The following is a 17,746-nucleotide window of genomic DNA, read 5'->3' as shown; positions in this document are numbered from 1 at the left end:
ATAAATGTACAATACAAGTAACGTTTCCAATCCTGTCTCTATATATTGCAAAAGTTACATAATTTTTTGAATTTTCGAGTTGGGGATCTTCTTTTGTCACATTAGATCGATGTCCAACTTCAATATACACCATTGCACATTTATGCGTTCCAATCGAATTTGCTATACTTAAATAGCAAAATTATTTCTTTTACAATTACTACTTTGATCAATGACTTTGTGAATTTTGATAGTCATTTAATTTATTTCGAGGAAAAAAGAAACGTTCACGTACCGGATTTGCTAACAATACTCTCTCTGAAAGCAATGATCGCTTTAGATAAGTATCTACGACTTTCATCCTTCTCAGATAATTAATGGCAATCGAATGTTTACGTGTGCATCGAGATATGACCATCGCTGGTTGGGAGACATACAAATGTATGCGGAAGCCAAGAAAGTCTCTGCCAAGATTTCACGAGATGCAATATAATTAAATCATTAAATACTGACATCATATCTAATTGTAAGTGCAGCGGAAGATTAGTGTAGCAACTTTTGATTACTAGATATACTGGATGTCTTATAATTTCGCATTTAATTTTTCTGAAATTATTATATTAACTAACAAAATTATTATATTAATGTTGTCACACTCGAAAATTTATTAGTTTTAGCTTTTCAGTTTTATCTTTATTTCTCCATAATTTTCGTTTGCTAGGTGCTATCGTGTCATATATTTACTCTTTTTATTGGACTATTACATTTTATACAGGGTATATATTAAAACTGGACAACTAGAAAGAGGGTGATTTTACATGAGCGGGAGAGAAGATATTAATCCCAAGTGTCAATTTCACTCACGATGCACTTCCCTTAAGATATTTCATACTCTCTCTTCATGCCTTTCACTGTTTCAATACTCGCCTTCCTGTTCTTCGACGAATGTAATTGACTGCTATCTCTATTGATAGGGATGTAAATTTATCAGTTAATCGATGAAAAATGAGCATTGAATTTGGGAAACTAATTGCAACTATTAATCGTAAAACACATTAGTATTCACGTATTAACTTTGTTTTATTTATTACTAATCTTGACAAGAGACACACGAGCAAGCATGATAAATAAGGCGTTTGAAAGAACGTAAATATTGTAGATCGAATTAATCAGCTACACAGCTAATTATATTTAAAGTACGACAATTGGTAATCTTTTCCGAATCGCATCCTTTGTCTCCTGTGGAACATATGGATTTTTTAATGGGTCCTCGTTTAGCCTACGAACATAACATTAGTGGATTAGTGTCAAGTACAAAAAATACTATCCCTATTACACTCTTAAACAAAGAAAATTACGCATAAACGTTCTTAAATTTTCCACTTGGCTTTCTAATATAAAAGCAATGGAAAACGAACTTAGAGGAGTGAAAATAAAGACTGCTCTTTAAGATGAATTTAGAAAGATTGTTGTACGATTTTTTCAAAGTTTTTTTAACACAGCTATAATAGTTCAAAGATCGACAATTCTAGATCTGTGCGTAATTTTTTTTTTTTTCAAACAGTGTATATTAAATTACATTTGATGAAACAAATCATTAAATCGTTATAAAATATTTTTGCATTCCTGTTAAGATTATCCGCAAAAAATTTTACCTATATAGAGCCGGAGCAAGGGCGCAATTAACATTGTACCACCAGTCGCACGCAAATTCCTTTTGATTGAAAAGTGTTCCATTGGTGCATAAAAAGGAAGCACCCTGATGCCCCTCACGCCCGTCGTGACAAATGTGATATGCCTGCAATAATATCGAGTATTACACGTGCACATGTACATAAAAAAATGTACAATAAAAATTAAATAACTAGTGTAGAATGTGTAGAATTTATTTTAAAGATTATTTTGGATAAACGGAATCTGCGCATACATATACATGTGTATAATAACATGGAATAAAGAAAGTCGCGCAGGCTGGTCGAATAAGGCTAATATGATGCTTTTCTGTTGCATAAACGCCATAATTAAGGAATTAATGCGAAACATGTTGTGCAAGTTTACTGAAAATAATAGGAGCGATGTGAAACGATAGGAAAGAAGTCAGGTTTAAGGAAATACAAAGGAAGCGAATGACATTCTTGAAAAGGAAAGTTTAGCGCGCGCTCTGGAAATCAAGTTGCGACGCATGACGGAGCATTTGAGTCACGTAACATCATTTATGTCAGTGAGTTTTATTGTTCGCGAAAGAATCAGTGATATCTTGTATCATCGTCATAAACTTCAGGAGCACGGAAATAACGGTTTTGCTAAAGTATGTAAAAATTTAGCCGGATAGAAAATCTGCAAATAATTTTATTAGATTATTAAAATAATTATGCACAAATGTTTTAATTGATTTCTAGAATGTTAAAACTTTTTACAGCATTGCTCATCGTGCTTGAACGTCCTTCGTAATTATTTTAATGGTCTGATAAAGTGATTTTTAGATACGTATCTATACAGTAAAAAATAAAATGTCCCAGAAAATCTACTCTAAATTTTAAGTTAAAATCACTCAAAAGTTAAGTTAAAATAACTCTTATTTTAAGTTATTAAGTTAAAATAAGAGTTATTTTAACTTAACTTTTGAGTTCTTTTAATTTAAAATTTAGAGTGGATTTTCTGGGACATACAAAAGTGTTAAATTGGCATTTTATTTTTTACAGTGTAACTAAATTTGTAGATATTTCAGCACACGAAATCTTTTTTTCGTGTGACTTCAGGCTCGAATATCAGAGATGATTCGTGAGGAGAGATATTATTTTTCGAAATTGTCGAAAAGGCAAGAATAAGGCAAAGTCACATTCAGCGTATCTCGACGAATCGAGAGAGGTTGAATCAAGCTCAATTACGATAACAATTTGCCAAGACTGTTCTCCCGCAGAGTTTGTCTTTCACTGAGGCGAGATCGGTTCTTACTCCCGCGTTGCCTTGAGGTTTTAATAATGCCAGTCCGTTCTCTTACATAATAAATCCGCTCTACTTCGACCGCGCGCAGCGGTCGAAATCATTGGAATGATTTTACCTTGCTCCCCGAGCGGCTCCATCGGTTTTGCACGAGAGAACACGACATAGAAAGCGTAATATTGCATGCATGAAGAACATCGGTTTATAAATATTTCGGAAAGGACGGTTTTGCGTGTCAACAATTTGGTTAAATACAAATCGGAAAACAGTTTTGTTAGGTCATGAAAATAATTATATAGGATGATCAACAATTATATTGCAAGAGGTTTTGACATTCTAGCAACCAGTTTTAGCGTCTATAATTATTTTGAGAGTTCAACAGAATTATTTTCAAATCTGTGTTTAATTAAATTTTTAGATACTTTCGTAAAACCGGTTTTTCTATGTATAAACGTTAGTTTTGCCCAACAACGGACTATCTTCAACATCTATTTAATTTCGTTTTATTTGTCAATCGAATATCGTTTCACCTACGTTTTTATCTTGATTTTAGATGGATAAAATATTTTTTTGCTTAAAATCCAAACCAATCGTACATGGAACAACTGTTTTTCATGCTCTACTACTTTTGCTATCGAAGTTTTCGGTGAACGTAATACGATGTTAATATTTCATATTTTTACGTCATTCATTCCTCAAATAATAGCGTCGTACTTTCCAAAGTTGCAAGTATGTTTAAGTCATGTGCTATAGTTGTAGCATTGATAATTTAGTTCAATGAACTTTAATCTAGACTGTCACGCGTGTATCTATTTTTTTTTTTTTTGTCATTCAATATCGAAAACTTCATATCAAGATTAATTAATTCTGATTATTTTCATAAAAATGATACTAGTGATAACATAAAATATTAAAAGTAAATATGAACATGTACCTGACAACCGGTTTCCACGTTTGCATACATTCCTGGTACGATTGGAACATGTGCGCAAGAAAAACTCGTAGGCGGCACCGTATGATAGATAGGGTAATCTATTCCAGGGATTCCAGGTATCTTGCTGAAGTCCTGACCCTTTTTTTTCGGTTCTTCTTTTACGACGATAGGTTGTTTAAATCCCACTATCGGTTGGAAATTTTGATAATCGTCATAATAATCGGGCACTACTATTGGTCCCTAAAAATTGACAGTGATTTATTATAGAGATTGTTAGAATACAGCAAGAGCATTATAACAAATTTATCTGTGTTAAATGGATAAATTATTAGAAATGCATATACAGAAAGATATATAAACGTTTGTAAAATATGAGTTGTTGAGACGAAGTAATGGATGGTCAAGTGTTTTTGTAATACTGTAAGAAGTAATCTCTTCCAACTACAGGATCATAACTCGCTTTCACAATTTAGAAAAAGTTTGGAGTCCAGCAGAGTGTAACGAACCTTCGCGAAATGTTGCCTTGATTTATTCAAAGCCAAGGACGTTTTTTTTGTACCATCTCTTTATGATATTATTGCATTACAAAGCAAATCAATTTGAAATGCGTTGATACTTGATCCCATTTTTTTTTTTTTTAATTAAAGTCGCATCAAATTGATTTACTTTGTGGTGTAACAGTAGCATAAAGAGATGATATAAAGAAATATTGACTTTCCTTTGCATATACACATGTGTAAGGTACATATGGTATACGTCACGTATAGTACATAAACGTTGTTGTTGCAACAAGATTTTAATTATTTGTTAAAATTCAATTAAATCACGTATATTTTGGAAAAAATATTGATCTACTGTTTGATGATTTATTTTCACACACGACAGAGAGGCAATTCAAATTCTTTGTGAGAGATTTAGGAAAAAGCTCTTATTAAGCAATTTTTATACAATACTTTATCAAACTGCTCAGAAATAATATAATTTTATTACGATCCTCTGTAATACATCATAACTATTTTAAAATGTCAGAAAAATGGATCCAAGCAGAAAATTGAATTATGCTTTAGAGATAGCTTATTTATCAAATATAATTTATAATGTTTTAGGTACCTTATATATAATAATCACTTTTTCACAATGTAAAATTATTTATGTTAAATAAAATTGAGATTTACCTGTAAAATGGCCGAATAGGGCGCTGCCATAACAGCGAACAGAAGTACGGCAAGGATACTACGACTTTCAGACATGACTGCACTGAGTTTGAATATGAACCAAACTGGACCAGTTTCCGCTATGAAGCCGTGCTAGGTATACGAGACATTATGTCACATAGAGAAAGAGAAAGTCTAAACCACGCGTAACGCGGGAGGTTGAACCCCTTCCATTATCACCCTGAGAGATAGAGATGTTGTCTAATTACACATCATGAAATTTGGACAAATCATAGACTGTCGACATCGCTAGAATTGTGTCGAAATTGATGCAACTTGGTGCAGTGTACAAAGTAAAACAAAGAAGTTTCGTTTTACGATTTCTTCTTTCGTAACGAGATGTTGAAGATGTTAGACAAAAAGCATAAAAACGGAAAGCAAATAAATTCTATTTATTTTTCGAAAAAAATAAAATTTTAATATTTTTACTACAAAATTATTTAAAATATATTTCAAATTTTAACAATTTTTTATAAGTTCGAATTGTGTTTTATAAGTCAGAATTCGACATTTTTGCGAACGACAATTACAGTTGTCATAAAATTAAGAAAGTTGTCAATAAAAATTTAATATAGTAGAATAATGATATTCTATATAATTCAAAAAATAGATTTAAGAAAAAAAACCGCAATCTCTCCATTTTATGTAAAATTTATTTACATTCTACAAAAATAAAATTAAAAATTAAAATATAAATGGAATTATTTTTGTGCCCATATCTTAGCAAAATTAAAAATTCAACTTAAGTTGATTGCGAGAAAAGAATGACAGAAGCATAAACAAAATGTCTTGGAAGTGTAAATTGGAACAATGAAACATAAAGAAAGCAGTTAGCTCTTAAAATATTTTTTTTAATTATTGTTTCAATTTACGCTCTTTAGATGTTCCGTTTACGCTTCTGTTATTCTTCCCTTATATAAAACTCTTATGTCCAGATTTTTATTTTTGTCAACGTAGTTTGAGATATGTATTTATTACATATTGAAATAAAAAAATATTTTACAATATATTAAGTATATTTATTTATACGATTTGTAATTTTTCACAGAGAATGGGGATAGTATAAATAATAGAGAATAGGAACAAATTGTAACCTCAAAGAACGGTAACAAAGAAGAAAGAGAACGTTTCATTTTTATTTTATTTCTTGCACATTATTAAATTTTGCTGTCGTCCGCAAAGTGTCCTCTTGTTAGTTGTTCATTTTTATAGTTCTTTTTCCTACAAATTATAGCTTTCCGGCTTGTTGCAATTCTAATAATTCTTAATGTAACTGTAATAACACTGTCCGGCACTGATTTTGCATCATAAAGTAGATTATTATTGTAGGTTGTTTTTTTTGTCGTTGGAAACGAATCTAACATCATATTATTCAACTATTTAAATTCAAAAGTACAAAAAATGCCAGTTTTAGCACTTTTAAGTTTAATTTTCTCAAAAGTAACATAATAAAGCAAATTTTATTTACGGATACCATTTTAGTGACAAAAAAATTTATAAATAGTATTATTTAGTTTGGTTTGTGCTCGAAAGAAAGTTTAAATTTGCTGTACAATATAATTATATTCTAATTACGATGAATATTATGAAAAATAGAGCTAATGTTGTCTAACAAAATTCGAGTTTTAATCCAACATATTTATGCTTTTTTTACATTTACGTTATGTAATAAAGTTTATTTAATATTATATTTTTATTATAATAATTATTTTCTACGTTACTCCATGTCGTAATAATTTTTGAATTTTATAACAAAGGACGAGATAGTCACTGACGTTTGTTGTGGACGTAGGATACAGCAGAAAAAGACATATGCGTAAAGGCAACAGCCTTTCACCATTTTTTTCTTTATTTAAAGCTAGTAGCAGAAAACGAGACGTAAGTCTATAATCGTGAACGTAGGACAAGCAGAAAAAAATGTATGTGTAAGTGAAAGGCTATTGCCTTTGGGTATATGTCTTTTTCTACCTTACGTCTACGTCTACGTCTACGTCTACGTTTACGATAGATTTTCTCTGCCATGAGCCATAGAAATCTACTTTGTCGACTACCTTGCACAGTATCATAAGTTACTGAAGATTATCGCCCTCTGTACAAAGATATGTACAATTAAGAATTACAAGTGGAGTGATTAAATTTTTATGTTTTTTTATATATAAATATATAGAATTAGCAAAATATAATTTTCTCATTTCATGAATATTTACATATTTTGAAAAATAACAATTTTTTGTTTTTTTGAAACAATTTCAATTTAATCTTAACTTTAACAAAAGTTACAATAGCAATCATTAATTTAGAAATAATAAAAAATGGAAATAATTATAAAATTTTAGAAACATATTTTTGACATAACTAAAAGATACATATACGCTCACGTATTTTAATATTAAAAACGTATTAGAAATTAAAAATCTAGAAACCTAAGTGTCGTTGGAGTTTGCATGTAATATTTAAATATTTTAATCAAAATGATGATACACGTACTAATTTAAATTACATCTCTGATTGTAAAAAAACACACATTTTAATCTAAAAAAAGAGGTAGATGATTTAAATTATATTACTATTATATATATAAGTAAAATTCAATTTAGAAACAATAAATTTATAAAATATGTAATAATATAGTAAAGATGTTTTAAAATACATCCTGTACATCAATTTATATAAACATATGCAATTTTGCATATTTCTATTTTCTTTTTCGTTAATCTGAATTTGCCGGTTCGGATGCCAGATTACGAACAAAGAATAATTTAGAATAATTCGAAATAAATGTGGTTTTAAGCATCCTTTTGTTATTTTTATAAATTTGTTACAAAAATAATCCAATATTTTGAATTTACTTCTTGCACTGTACATTATAAAACCATTCACAGCGATTGTTCGTTTCGCTAAAGGCAGTTCCTGATGGACACAGTGAAGATGTTTTTGACAAATCTGAGCAATTGTGAAATACCTGCAAAGAAAATAAATATTATTAAATGTAACAGAAAGATATGTATATATGAAGAAAATTAATTTTGCTAAAATATAAATCTGAAAGTAATTATAATTAAAATAATTATAATAAACTATCAAAAAAATTGTATCAAATTGTATAAATTATGTGCTTAATTTGGTTGCCAAAATGTCAAAACTATTTGCAACATTGTCATACTTGGGCGTTCTCCATAATTATTTTGATAATAAAACAAAATTGTTTTTTTTTACCTATATCTAGCTAAATTTTTAGATACTGCAGTATCTAAAATCGTTTTTTCTGTGCGTGCAAAAAGATTTTTTTTTTGTTAAGGTTTATACGACAAATTTTTAAATGTATTAATTCTCTGCATTGTAGCAATTTTATTATTATAGACTAAAATTTATTATATATTTATAAATTATAAATTATTAATATAAATATATTAGTTATGAGATTATTATGAAATAGATAAATATCTATTTCCTAACATTATTTTTTAAATGATTTTACTGAATGGTAATTTTTTTCACAAGTGCATATAGATACAAAGTAATTAATTATATTTGTTCTTATAATTGATACAATTTGATTACGAGAAAAACTTATTAAATAATTACGTTGCAATCGTTCAATCCGTTCATGTGAGTGGATGGAATCTTTGTCTAGGAGATAATTCGATAGCATTTAGTTGTCCTAAATATCGTACGAGAAAATCGATGCAACAACGTGAAACGAGACTCGCAAGGTTTTGCAACGTGTGCCGCAATTCTGTCAGCCGTTTCGTTAAAGGAGTAACCGTAGCATAATGGACGACGTTGATCTAGATCACTCTGCATCGAGCGTAGAAATCCGGATGAATTGTACACTTCACTCATCGAAAGTTTTGAAATCACTCGTCGCGGGTCGGAAATAACATCCTGACGTGATACAATTAATAATACGCTCCATGACCTCGCAGATTGAACGGCTTGTAAGATAAGATCTGGTAATTTATTCGTGCGAAACGTGATGCTTCAGTAAAAATTTGCAAGAAAGATGAAATGCATACATTAATCACAGCAAAGATGTATCGACGTTATAAATTCCAAAAGCATCGTTTCTTTCTCTTACATCATACATGTTTTGTTTTTCAATACTGCAAAATTACACTTATTTAATTTTATCGTAAACATACAAAAATGAGAAATCATCGATCCATTTAAATTAGAGTCACGAGATTTTGTTCTATATTTTTAATTTGATTCAACGTCATATAATTTTTAATTTTACTTTTCTGTACATTTTAGTTTTGCAAGAATAATTAAAAAAACTTTTTTATTTACTATTTTTTTACTACTTGTTATAAAAAATATTCAGTAAATAATTAATATCAAAAGAAAGGATAGAGAACTTTACTTACTTGGCACTTGGTTTCGACATCTGCAAACATTCCCTTCCTTCCACGACAAGAAAAATTGGTTTCCGGTATTTTCGTAAGATTTGTATAAGCGGAATCGTGAGAATTGGTGACATTCGATTTAACTTTTTGAGGCGTTAATAGTTTCGATTCTTGATACTTTCGATGATGACGATGTTGTTGATTCCTGTCACTATTTTTTGAACTCACGTGCCTCAGAGATCGTCCATGAAACTCGTTGAGAAATCCTTCATAATCCGTAATGATCTAATAAATGATATGATTTCAGTTGTTGATTATGATTAAACAGGGACTATTGCAGTAAATTGCATTCTTTGTGAGATTACATATGTTTTAATTTCTTTTAATTTTTTCAAAATTCAATTCTCGAGAAGAATGTTGAAACTTAAATTTGAAACTTAAATTATGTTTGCAGAAATGATACAAGACAGAATATATTGAGATATTACCTGATGCGAATCAAAGAGTTCGAGATTGTTGACAAAGTAATCGTCAAATGGTTCATACACGGTGTCCCACTCATATTTCGTCCAGCTTGATAAATCAAACAAGTTTCTGTCAGCAGGAAGTACGAGAGGTGCTACAACAGGCTTGTAAACACCCGGTTTGGCAGGCGGTATGATCGGCACAAATTGCCTATAATTCGAGTAGACTTGTGGTTTCGGATATTCTTGAAGTTTGACATTTTCGAAATTGTTCGATGTTCTGTGATTCGTGTGCATAAATGGTCTTCGTATAACGTAAGTTGTGTCGACGGTTTTCGGGTAATGATAGTGAGGCCGACCTTCCGGCGATACGTATCGACCGTCTGACGTTAGATAGACCTTAATTAGATAATAATGATAATAATAATAATAGATGGAAGTCAATGAATCATTAGTTATACAGTATGCAAAATTCATGCTAAATGAAATAATAATAAGATAATCGGAAGAGTAATAATACTTTTCATGCATCTATAAAGACAAACGTTACTCCGCTTGTGAAACGGCATATGTTACGCAAACGTGCCTTTATTACTTCCGGCATTCTTCGATCAGGATGAGGATGCTTGTGGCTGTGTCGAGCATCCAGGACGATGCCGTCCGGCACTGAAATACCTTCCTTGTTCAATAAATACCTTCCTTGTTCAATCGATTTAGCGCTAGGCGATCTGTTCTGAAAGCTTCCTCTGGGATCTTGCCACCCAACGCTGGCAACACTTGCTCTCGAAAAATCTGCCGCTTTTGCTGCAATGGCAATCTTTCGCGATTAAGTGCAGTATTTCGCGCGGTCAACGTATGTACGTACGTATCTCAGCACGATGGCATATCGCGAATTGCGAAAATAAATTCATTTATAAATGCGATTATTATTATTTATTTTATTACCGCGATTTTGTTACCGCATACTTTGGAAAATGTCAGTTGTCTTATCTTAACCGAAAATGTCAGTAGTTACATTCAAACCTATCCTATCATCAATTACTTAATATTCTACCCGTAGAATGTTGTCTTGACATGCTAACGTCCGCGCGTTCTTTAAGACAGACATAGCTTCGTTAATAATCTCTTCGCTACACTTTCACCGATTACACGCAGTTACGTCTTCGAGTCATCATCCTTTGATCCTGAATATCGATCCTGATAAACTAACGGATCGTTGTTCTTGTGACAGATTGACCGTATAAATTTATTTTGATACATGAATTACCGTACTGTGTTTTCATCGTTATTTTTTTTTATTGTTTTTATTGTTTGAGAGATTGTTTAGTACGGTAACTGTATAATTTTGATATTTTGAACGAGTCTAACACTAAGTGAAGAGAAAAATGTAATTACACGTTGATGTAACTATTAGTTTGTATGCGCGATTAATAAAATTTTGAAATAAGCAAATAAAATTATGCTTAGAATTTATTGGATGTCACAATTGTAAATAAAATTATTTACTTAAAAATTTGATTAATTGTACGCACAATCTTGCAACAAACTCGTCAAATTAAATTTAATATAATATTTAATAATTTAAAATTAAAAATGAATTAATTTAAGCCGTATACCGGTATAAAAATTTAAAATTAAATATGATGTTGAAGCTAGCAGCGGATTCGCAGCAGCAGATTCGTCAAAGCAGGGATTCTCATTCAAAATAAAATACATAAGAAACTTTGACATATAAAGGCAAACTAGCAAGTAACTGCACAACATACACTTATACGCTTCTAAATAGATCAGACTATCGAGAACAATTAACAAAAATGCGCAGGTCTACTAAATTGTTTAAATTATATAACGAGTTATTGCAGAAACAAGGGAAGGAAGCCTCGGTCGGGGCTGTAAATTTTTTTAGAACATCATTGTAGGCTTCTAAATAAATCCCGACTAGCAAGAAAAATTAAAAAAAATGCGCACGCCTACGTAAAATTATTTAAACAATATAAAGTTTATTGCAAAAACAGGAAAACGAAGTCGCGGTCGGGGCTGCAAATTTTTTTAGAACATTATTGTAAGCTTCTAAATCAATCCCGACTAGCAAGAAAAATTAAAAAAAATGCGCACGCCTACAAAAAATTATTTAAACAATATAAAGTTTATTGCAAAAACAGGAAAACGAAGTCGCGGTCGGGGCTGCAAATTTTTTTAGAACATTATTGTAGGCTTCTAAATCAATCCCGACTAGCAAGAAAAATTGAAAAAAATGCGCACGCCTACAAAAAATTATTTAAACAATATAAAGTTTATTGCAAAAACAGGAAAACGAAGTCGCGGTCGGGGCTGCAAATTTTTTTAGAACATCATTATAACCTTCTAAATCAATCCCGACTAGCAAGAAAAATTAAAAAAAATGCGCACGCCTACGAAAAATTATTTAAACAATATAAAGTTTATTGCAAAAACAGGAAAACGAAGTCGCGGTCGGGGCTGCAAATTTTTTTAGAACATCATTATAACCTTCTAAATCAATCCCGACTAGCAAGAAAAATTAAAAAAAATGCGCACGCCTACGAAAAATTATTTAAACAATATAAAGTTTATTGCAAAAACAGGAAAACGAAGTCGCGGTCGGGGCTGCAAATTTTTTTAGAACATCATTGTAGGCTTCTAAATAAATCCCAACTAGCAAGAAAAATTAAAAAAAATGCGCACGCCTACGAAAAATTATTTAAACAATATAAAGTTTATTGCAAAAACAGGAAAACGAAGTCGCGGTCGGGGCTGCAAATTTTTTTAGAACATTATTGTAAGCTTCTAAATCAATCCCTACTAGCAAGAAAAATTAAAAAAAATGCGCACGCCTACGAAAAATTATTTAAACAATATAAAGTTTATTGCAAAAACAGGAAAACGAAGTCGCGGTCGGGGCTGCAAATTTTTTTAGAACATCATTATAACCTTCTAAATCAATCCCGACTAGCAAGAAAAATTAAAAAAAATGCGCACGCCTACGAAAAATTATTTAAACAATATAAAGTTTATTGCAAAAACAGGAAAACGAAGTCGCGGTCGGGGCTGCAAATTTTTTTAGAACATCATTGTAGGCTTCTAAATAAATCCCAACTAGCAAGAAAAATTAAAAAAAATGCGCACGCCTACGAAAAATTATTTAAACAATATAAAGTTTATTGCAAAAACAGGAAAACGAAGTCGCGGTCGGGGCTGCAAATTTTTTTAGAACATTATTGTAAGCTTCTAAATCAATCCCGACTAGCAAGAAAAATTAAAAAAAATGCGCACGCCTACGAAAAATTATTTAAACAATATAAAGTTTATTGCAAAAACAGGAAAACGAAGTCGCGGTCGGGGCTGCAAATTTTTTTAGAACATTATTGTAAGCTTCTAAATCAATCCCGACTAGCAAGAAAAATTAAAAAAAATGCGCACGCCTACAAAAAATTATTTAAACAATATAAAGTTTATTGCAAAAACAGGAAAACGAAGTCGCGGTCGGGGCTGCAAATTTTTTTAGAACATTATTGTAGGCTTCTAAATCAATCCCGACTAGCAAGAAAAATTGAAAAAAATGCGCACGCCTACAAAAAATTATTTAAACAATATAAAGTTTATTGCAAAAACAGGAAAACGAAGTCGCGGTCGGGGCTGCAAATTTTTTTAGAACATCATTATAACCTTCTAAATCAATCCCGACTAGCAAGAAAAATTAAAAAAAATGCGCACGCCTACGAAAAATTATTTAAACAATATAAAGTTTATTGCAAAAACAGGAAAACGAAGTCGCGGTCGGGGCTGCAAATTTTTTTAGAACATTATTGTAAGCTTCTAAATCAATCCCGACTAGCAAGAAAAATTAAAAAAAATGCGCACGCCTACAAAAAATTATTTAAACAATATAAAGTTTATTGCAAAAACAGGAAAACGAAGTCGCGGTCGGGGCTGCAAATTTTTTTAGAACATTATTGTAGGCTTCTAAATCAATCCCGACTAGCAAGAAAAATTGAAAAAAATGCGCACGCCTACAAAAAATTATTTAAACAATATAAAGTTTATTGCAAAAACAGGAAAACGAAGTCGCGGTCGGGGCTGCAAATTTTTTTAGAACATCATTATAACCTTCTAAATCAATCCCGACTAGCAAGAAAAATTAAAAAAAATGCGCACGCCTACGAAAAATTATTTAAACAATATAAAGTTTATTGCAAAAACAGGAAAACGAAGTCGCGGTCGGGGCTGCAAATTTTTTTAGAACATTATTGTAAGCTTCTAAATCAAACCCGACTAGCAAGAAAAATTAAAAAAAATGCGCACGCCTACGAAAAATTATTTAAACAATATAAAGTTTATTGCAAAAACAGGAAAACGAAGTCGCGGTCGGGGCTGCAAATTTTTTTAGAACATTATTGTAAGCTTCTAAATCAATCCCGACTAGCAAGAAAAATTAAAAAAAATGCGCACGCCTACCAAAAATTATTTAAACAATATAAAGTTTATTGCAAAAACAGGAAAACGAAGTCGCGGTCGGGGCTGCAAATTTTTTTAGAACATTATTGTAGGCTTCTAAATCAATCCCGACTAGTAAGAAAAATTTAAAAAAATGCGCACGGCAATGAAAAATTATTTAAACAATATAAAATTTATTGCAAAAACTAAAAAATAAAAAAATTCTAATACCAAAAACGCAAATAAATTTTAATATAAAAAAGTAAAAAAAATTTTAACATTCACAAACAGTAAGAATATAACAAAAAAAGAGACCATATTCTCGCCACCTCCTCGTTGGTTGGTCTTGGGTAGCGCAAAGAGAGAGAACAATATGTATGTTTAGCAGTCAAATTATATTTCTGATCTATAATTTACATCAAAGTAGAAAATTGGGAAATCATACTATTTCTTTTCTATAATGACAATATTATTCCTATACGGCGCAAGCAGCCAACCTTAATATGATTGCTAATAAATTTCCAGCGCCGACCAAGCCCTTGTTTCTGCAATAACTCGTTATATAATTAAAACAATTTAGTAGCCGTGCGCATTTTTTTTAATTTTTCTTGCTAGTCGGGATTTATTTAGAAGCCTACAATGATGTTCTAAAAAAATTTGCAGCCCCGACCGCGACTTTGTTTTCCTGTTTTTGCAATAAACTTTATATTGTTTAAATAATTTTTCGTAGGCGTGCGCATTTTTTTTAATTTTTCTTGCTAGTCGGGATTGATTTAGAAGCTTACAATAATGTTCTAAAAAAATTTGCAGCCCCGACCGCGACTTCGTTTTCCTGTTTTTGCAATAAACTTTATATTGTTTAAATAATTTTTCGTAGGCGTGCGCATTTTTTTTAATTTTTCTTGCTAGTTGGGATTTATTTAGAAGCCTACAATGATGTTCTAAAAAAATTTGCAGCCCCGACCGCGACTTCGTTTTCCTGTTTTTGCAATAAACTTTATATTGTTTAAATAATTTTTCGTAGGCGTGCGCATTTTTTTCAATTTTTCTTGCTAGTTGGGATTTATTTAGAAGCCTACAATGATGTTCTAAAAAAATTTGCAGCCCCGACCGCGACTTCGTTTTCCTGTTTTTGCAATAAACTTTATATTGTTTAAATAATTTTTCGTAGGCGTGCGCATTTTTTTTAATTTTTCTTGCTAGTCGGGATTGATTTAGAAGGTTATAATGATGTTCTAAAAAAATTTGCAGCCCCGACCGCGACTTCGTTTTCCTGTTTTTGCAATAAACTTTATATTGTTTAAATAATTTTTCGTAGGCGTGCGCATTTTTTTTAATTTTTCTTGCTAGTCGGGATTGATTTAGAAGGTTATAATGATGTTCTAAAAAAATTTGCAGCCCCGACCGCGACTTCGTTTTCCTGTTTTTGCAATAAACTTTATATTGTTTAAATAATTTTTTGTAGGCGTGCGCATTTTTTTCAATTTTTCTTGCTAGTCGGGATTGATTTAGAAGCCTACAATAATGTTCTAAAAAAATTTGCAGCCCCGACCGCGACTTCGTTTTCCTGTTTTTGCAATAAACTTTATATTGTTTAAATAATTTTTTGTAGGCGTGCGCATTTTTTTTAATTTTTCTTGCTAGTCGGGATTGATTTAGAAGCTTACAATAATGTTCTAAAAAAATTTGCAGCCCCGACCGCGACTTCGTTTTCCTGTTTTTGCAGTAAACTTTATATTGTTTAAATAATTTTTCGTAGGCGTGCGCATTTTTTTTAATTTTTCTTGCTAGTCGGGATTTATTTAGAAGCCTACAATGATGTTCTAAAAAAATTTACAGCCCCGACCGAGGCTTCCTTCCCTTGTTTCTGCAATAACTCGTTATATAATTTAAACAATTTAGTAGACCTGCGCATTTTTGTTAATTGTTCTCGATAGTCTGATCTATTTAGAAGCGTATAAGTGTATGTTGTGCAGTTACTTGCTAGTTTGCCTTTATATGTCAAAGTTTCTTATGTATTTTATTTTGAATGAGAATCCCTGCTTTGACGAATCTGCTGCTGCGAATCCGCTGCTAGCTTCAACATCATAAATTAAATATATTTTGGTGGGTATATACATATCTATGAAGCATTGTGACATGCATCGCGAGAAATACAATTTTAATTTAATCTATTGTACACTTTTTGGGGGAGGGATTGTGAAAAAGTTTGCTTACGATTCTTAATTACTATTAACCTTTTCTGCACTAATGTGTCTCGACAAAATTGCGATTGCCAATAGCAATCGACACCAGTGTTCTTGTCTGCCTATTTTCATAGTGATCTCGTTTATACGTCTCGTCTGCCGTCTGCAGTTTATACCGTCGAGCGCATCCTTCCAACAGATTCTTTCGGCGCTCTGAAACATGTAAAGTGTTTCTGTAAAAGATGTAATCTGATGTGTAATTTGTCGCGTCACATAATTGTTTACAAGGAAAGATTCTCAACATGAAAATATAAAAAATTATGCAACTATGACAATACTTAAAAGATATTCTGATATGTAATAAACTATTTTTCGCTCTGCCTAAATTTATATATTCTGAAGAAGTAAAATCAACACCTAAAGATTGGTCCATGTTTTGTTTTTGTTTCATTATTGAATAATTGTGTTTTGATAAGTTTTTTAATCGATAAATCTTATTGAAAAATTTTTTCTATGAAATTTTGTTTTATTTCCTTTTGTTGGTGAATAATAAAACAAAAATGAAAATGGGCAATTTTCCGTTGATTTTATTTTTAAAGTGATTTTGGACAGCAGGAAAAAGTTCATTATATATCAAGATAATTATATATTGTCAATGTTTCATAAATTTTTGAATTTTCGAGTTGGAAACCTTCTCTTCCTCATTTTGATTTCTTTGATTTTTTTTTGTTTGAAATTCTTTTGAAGTCTTTCTTAAATTAATGATTCCATTATTATTTCACTAATCCTGTGCATACTGAGTTTACTTGTTTGAAACTGACGCGCTATGAAAAAAAAAAGATTTTACAAAAAAGTTTACGATTACGTGTATACGAAAAACCTCGCGATTATATCGCTTCCATGGGCTTACTGCGCGTGCATATTTTTGCGTGCATCTATACGCGGCGCCTCTCCCGAACGGGTGAAAACATACGTGACTCCTGTGAATTGCATAATACAAATATGCGGCACTGGCATACAGGCTGGAGTAATGGGTAAATTCTAGCAGCAATGCGTGTGCGATGGCTTATATTTACATATTATTATTAGAAGATGTAAGGTGCATTTTGTCATTATTGGAAACTTATTATCCTGCTTTCTGTACGCCATTACGAATAAATATGTCCGCACATTTTACGAGATATGTAAATTATGTGAGACAATATGTTTGCGTAAACTTGTTTCCAAC

At 31.2% G+C, this 17,746-nt stretch overlaps 2 protein-coding genes across 4 annotated transcripts in view; one reads left to right on the top strand and one right to left on the bottom strand.

Annotated features, from left to right (window-relative positions):
- The window catches only part of LOC105197069 (antifreeze protein Maxi), a 65,420-nt gene that overhangs the window by 23,843 nt on the left and 23,831 nt on the right, over window positions 1-17,746 (top strand). The window lies entirely within an intron of this gene.
- Window positions 1,041-16,774, bottom strand: LOC105197080. Its single transcript, XM_039454037.1, has 10 exons — window positions 16,570-16,774; window positions 10,571-10,684; window positions 9,905-10,411; window positions 9,438-9,701; window positions 7,920-8,032; window positions 5,212-5,251; window positions 5,032-5,163; window positions 3,857-4,096; window positions 1,635-1,777; window positions 1,041-1,258 (listed from the first exon to the last, which is right to left on the bottom strand). Exons 1-10 carry the CDS (start codon window positions 16,738-16,740, stop codon window positions 1,171-1,173), a joined length of 1,812 nt encoding a protein of 603 aa, XP_039309971.1. The 5' UTR covers window positions 16,741-16,774; the 3' UTR covers window positions 1,041-1,170.

Source organism: Solenopsis invicta, chromosome 10 (assembly GCF_016802725.1).
Source record: "Solenopsis invicta isolate M01_SB chromosome 10, UNIL_Sinv_3.0, whole genome shotgun sequence".
Lineage (NCBI taxonomy): Eukaryota > Metazoa > Arthropoda > Insecta > Hymenoptera > Formicidae > Solenopsis > Solenopsis invicta.
The sequence above is the reverse complement of the archived record's forward strand: the minus strand, read 5'-3'. Positions and strand labels throughout refer to the sequence as shown.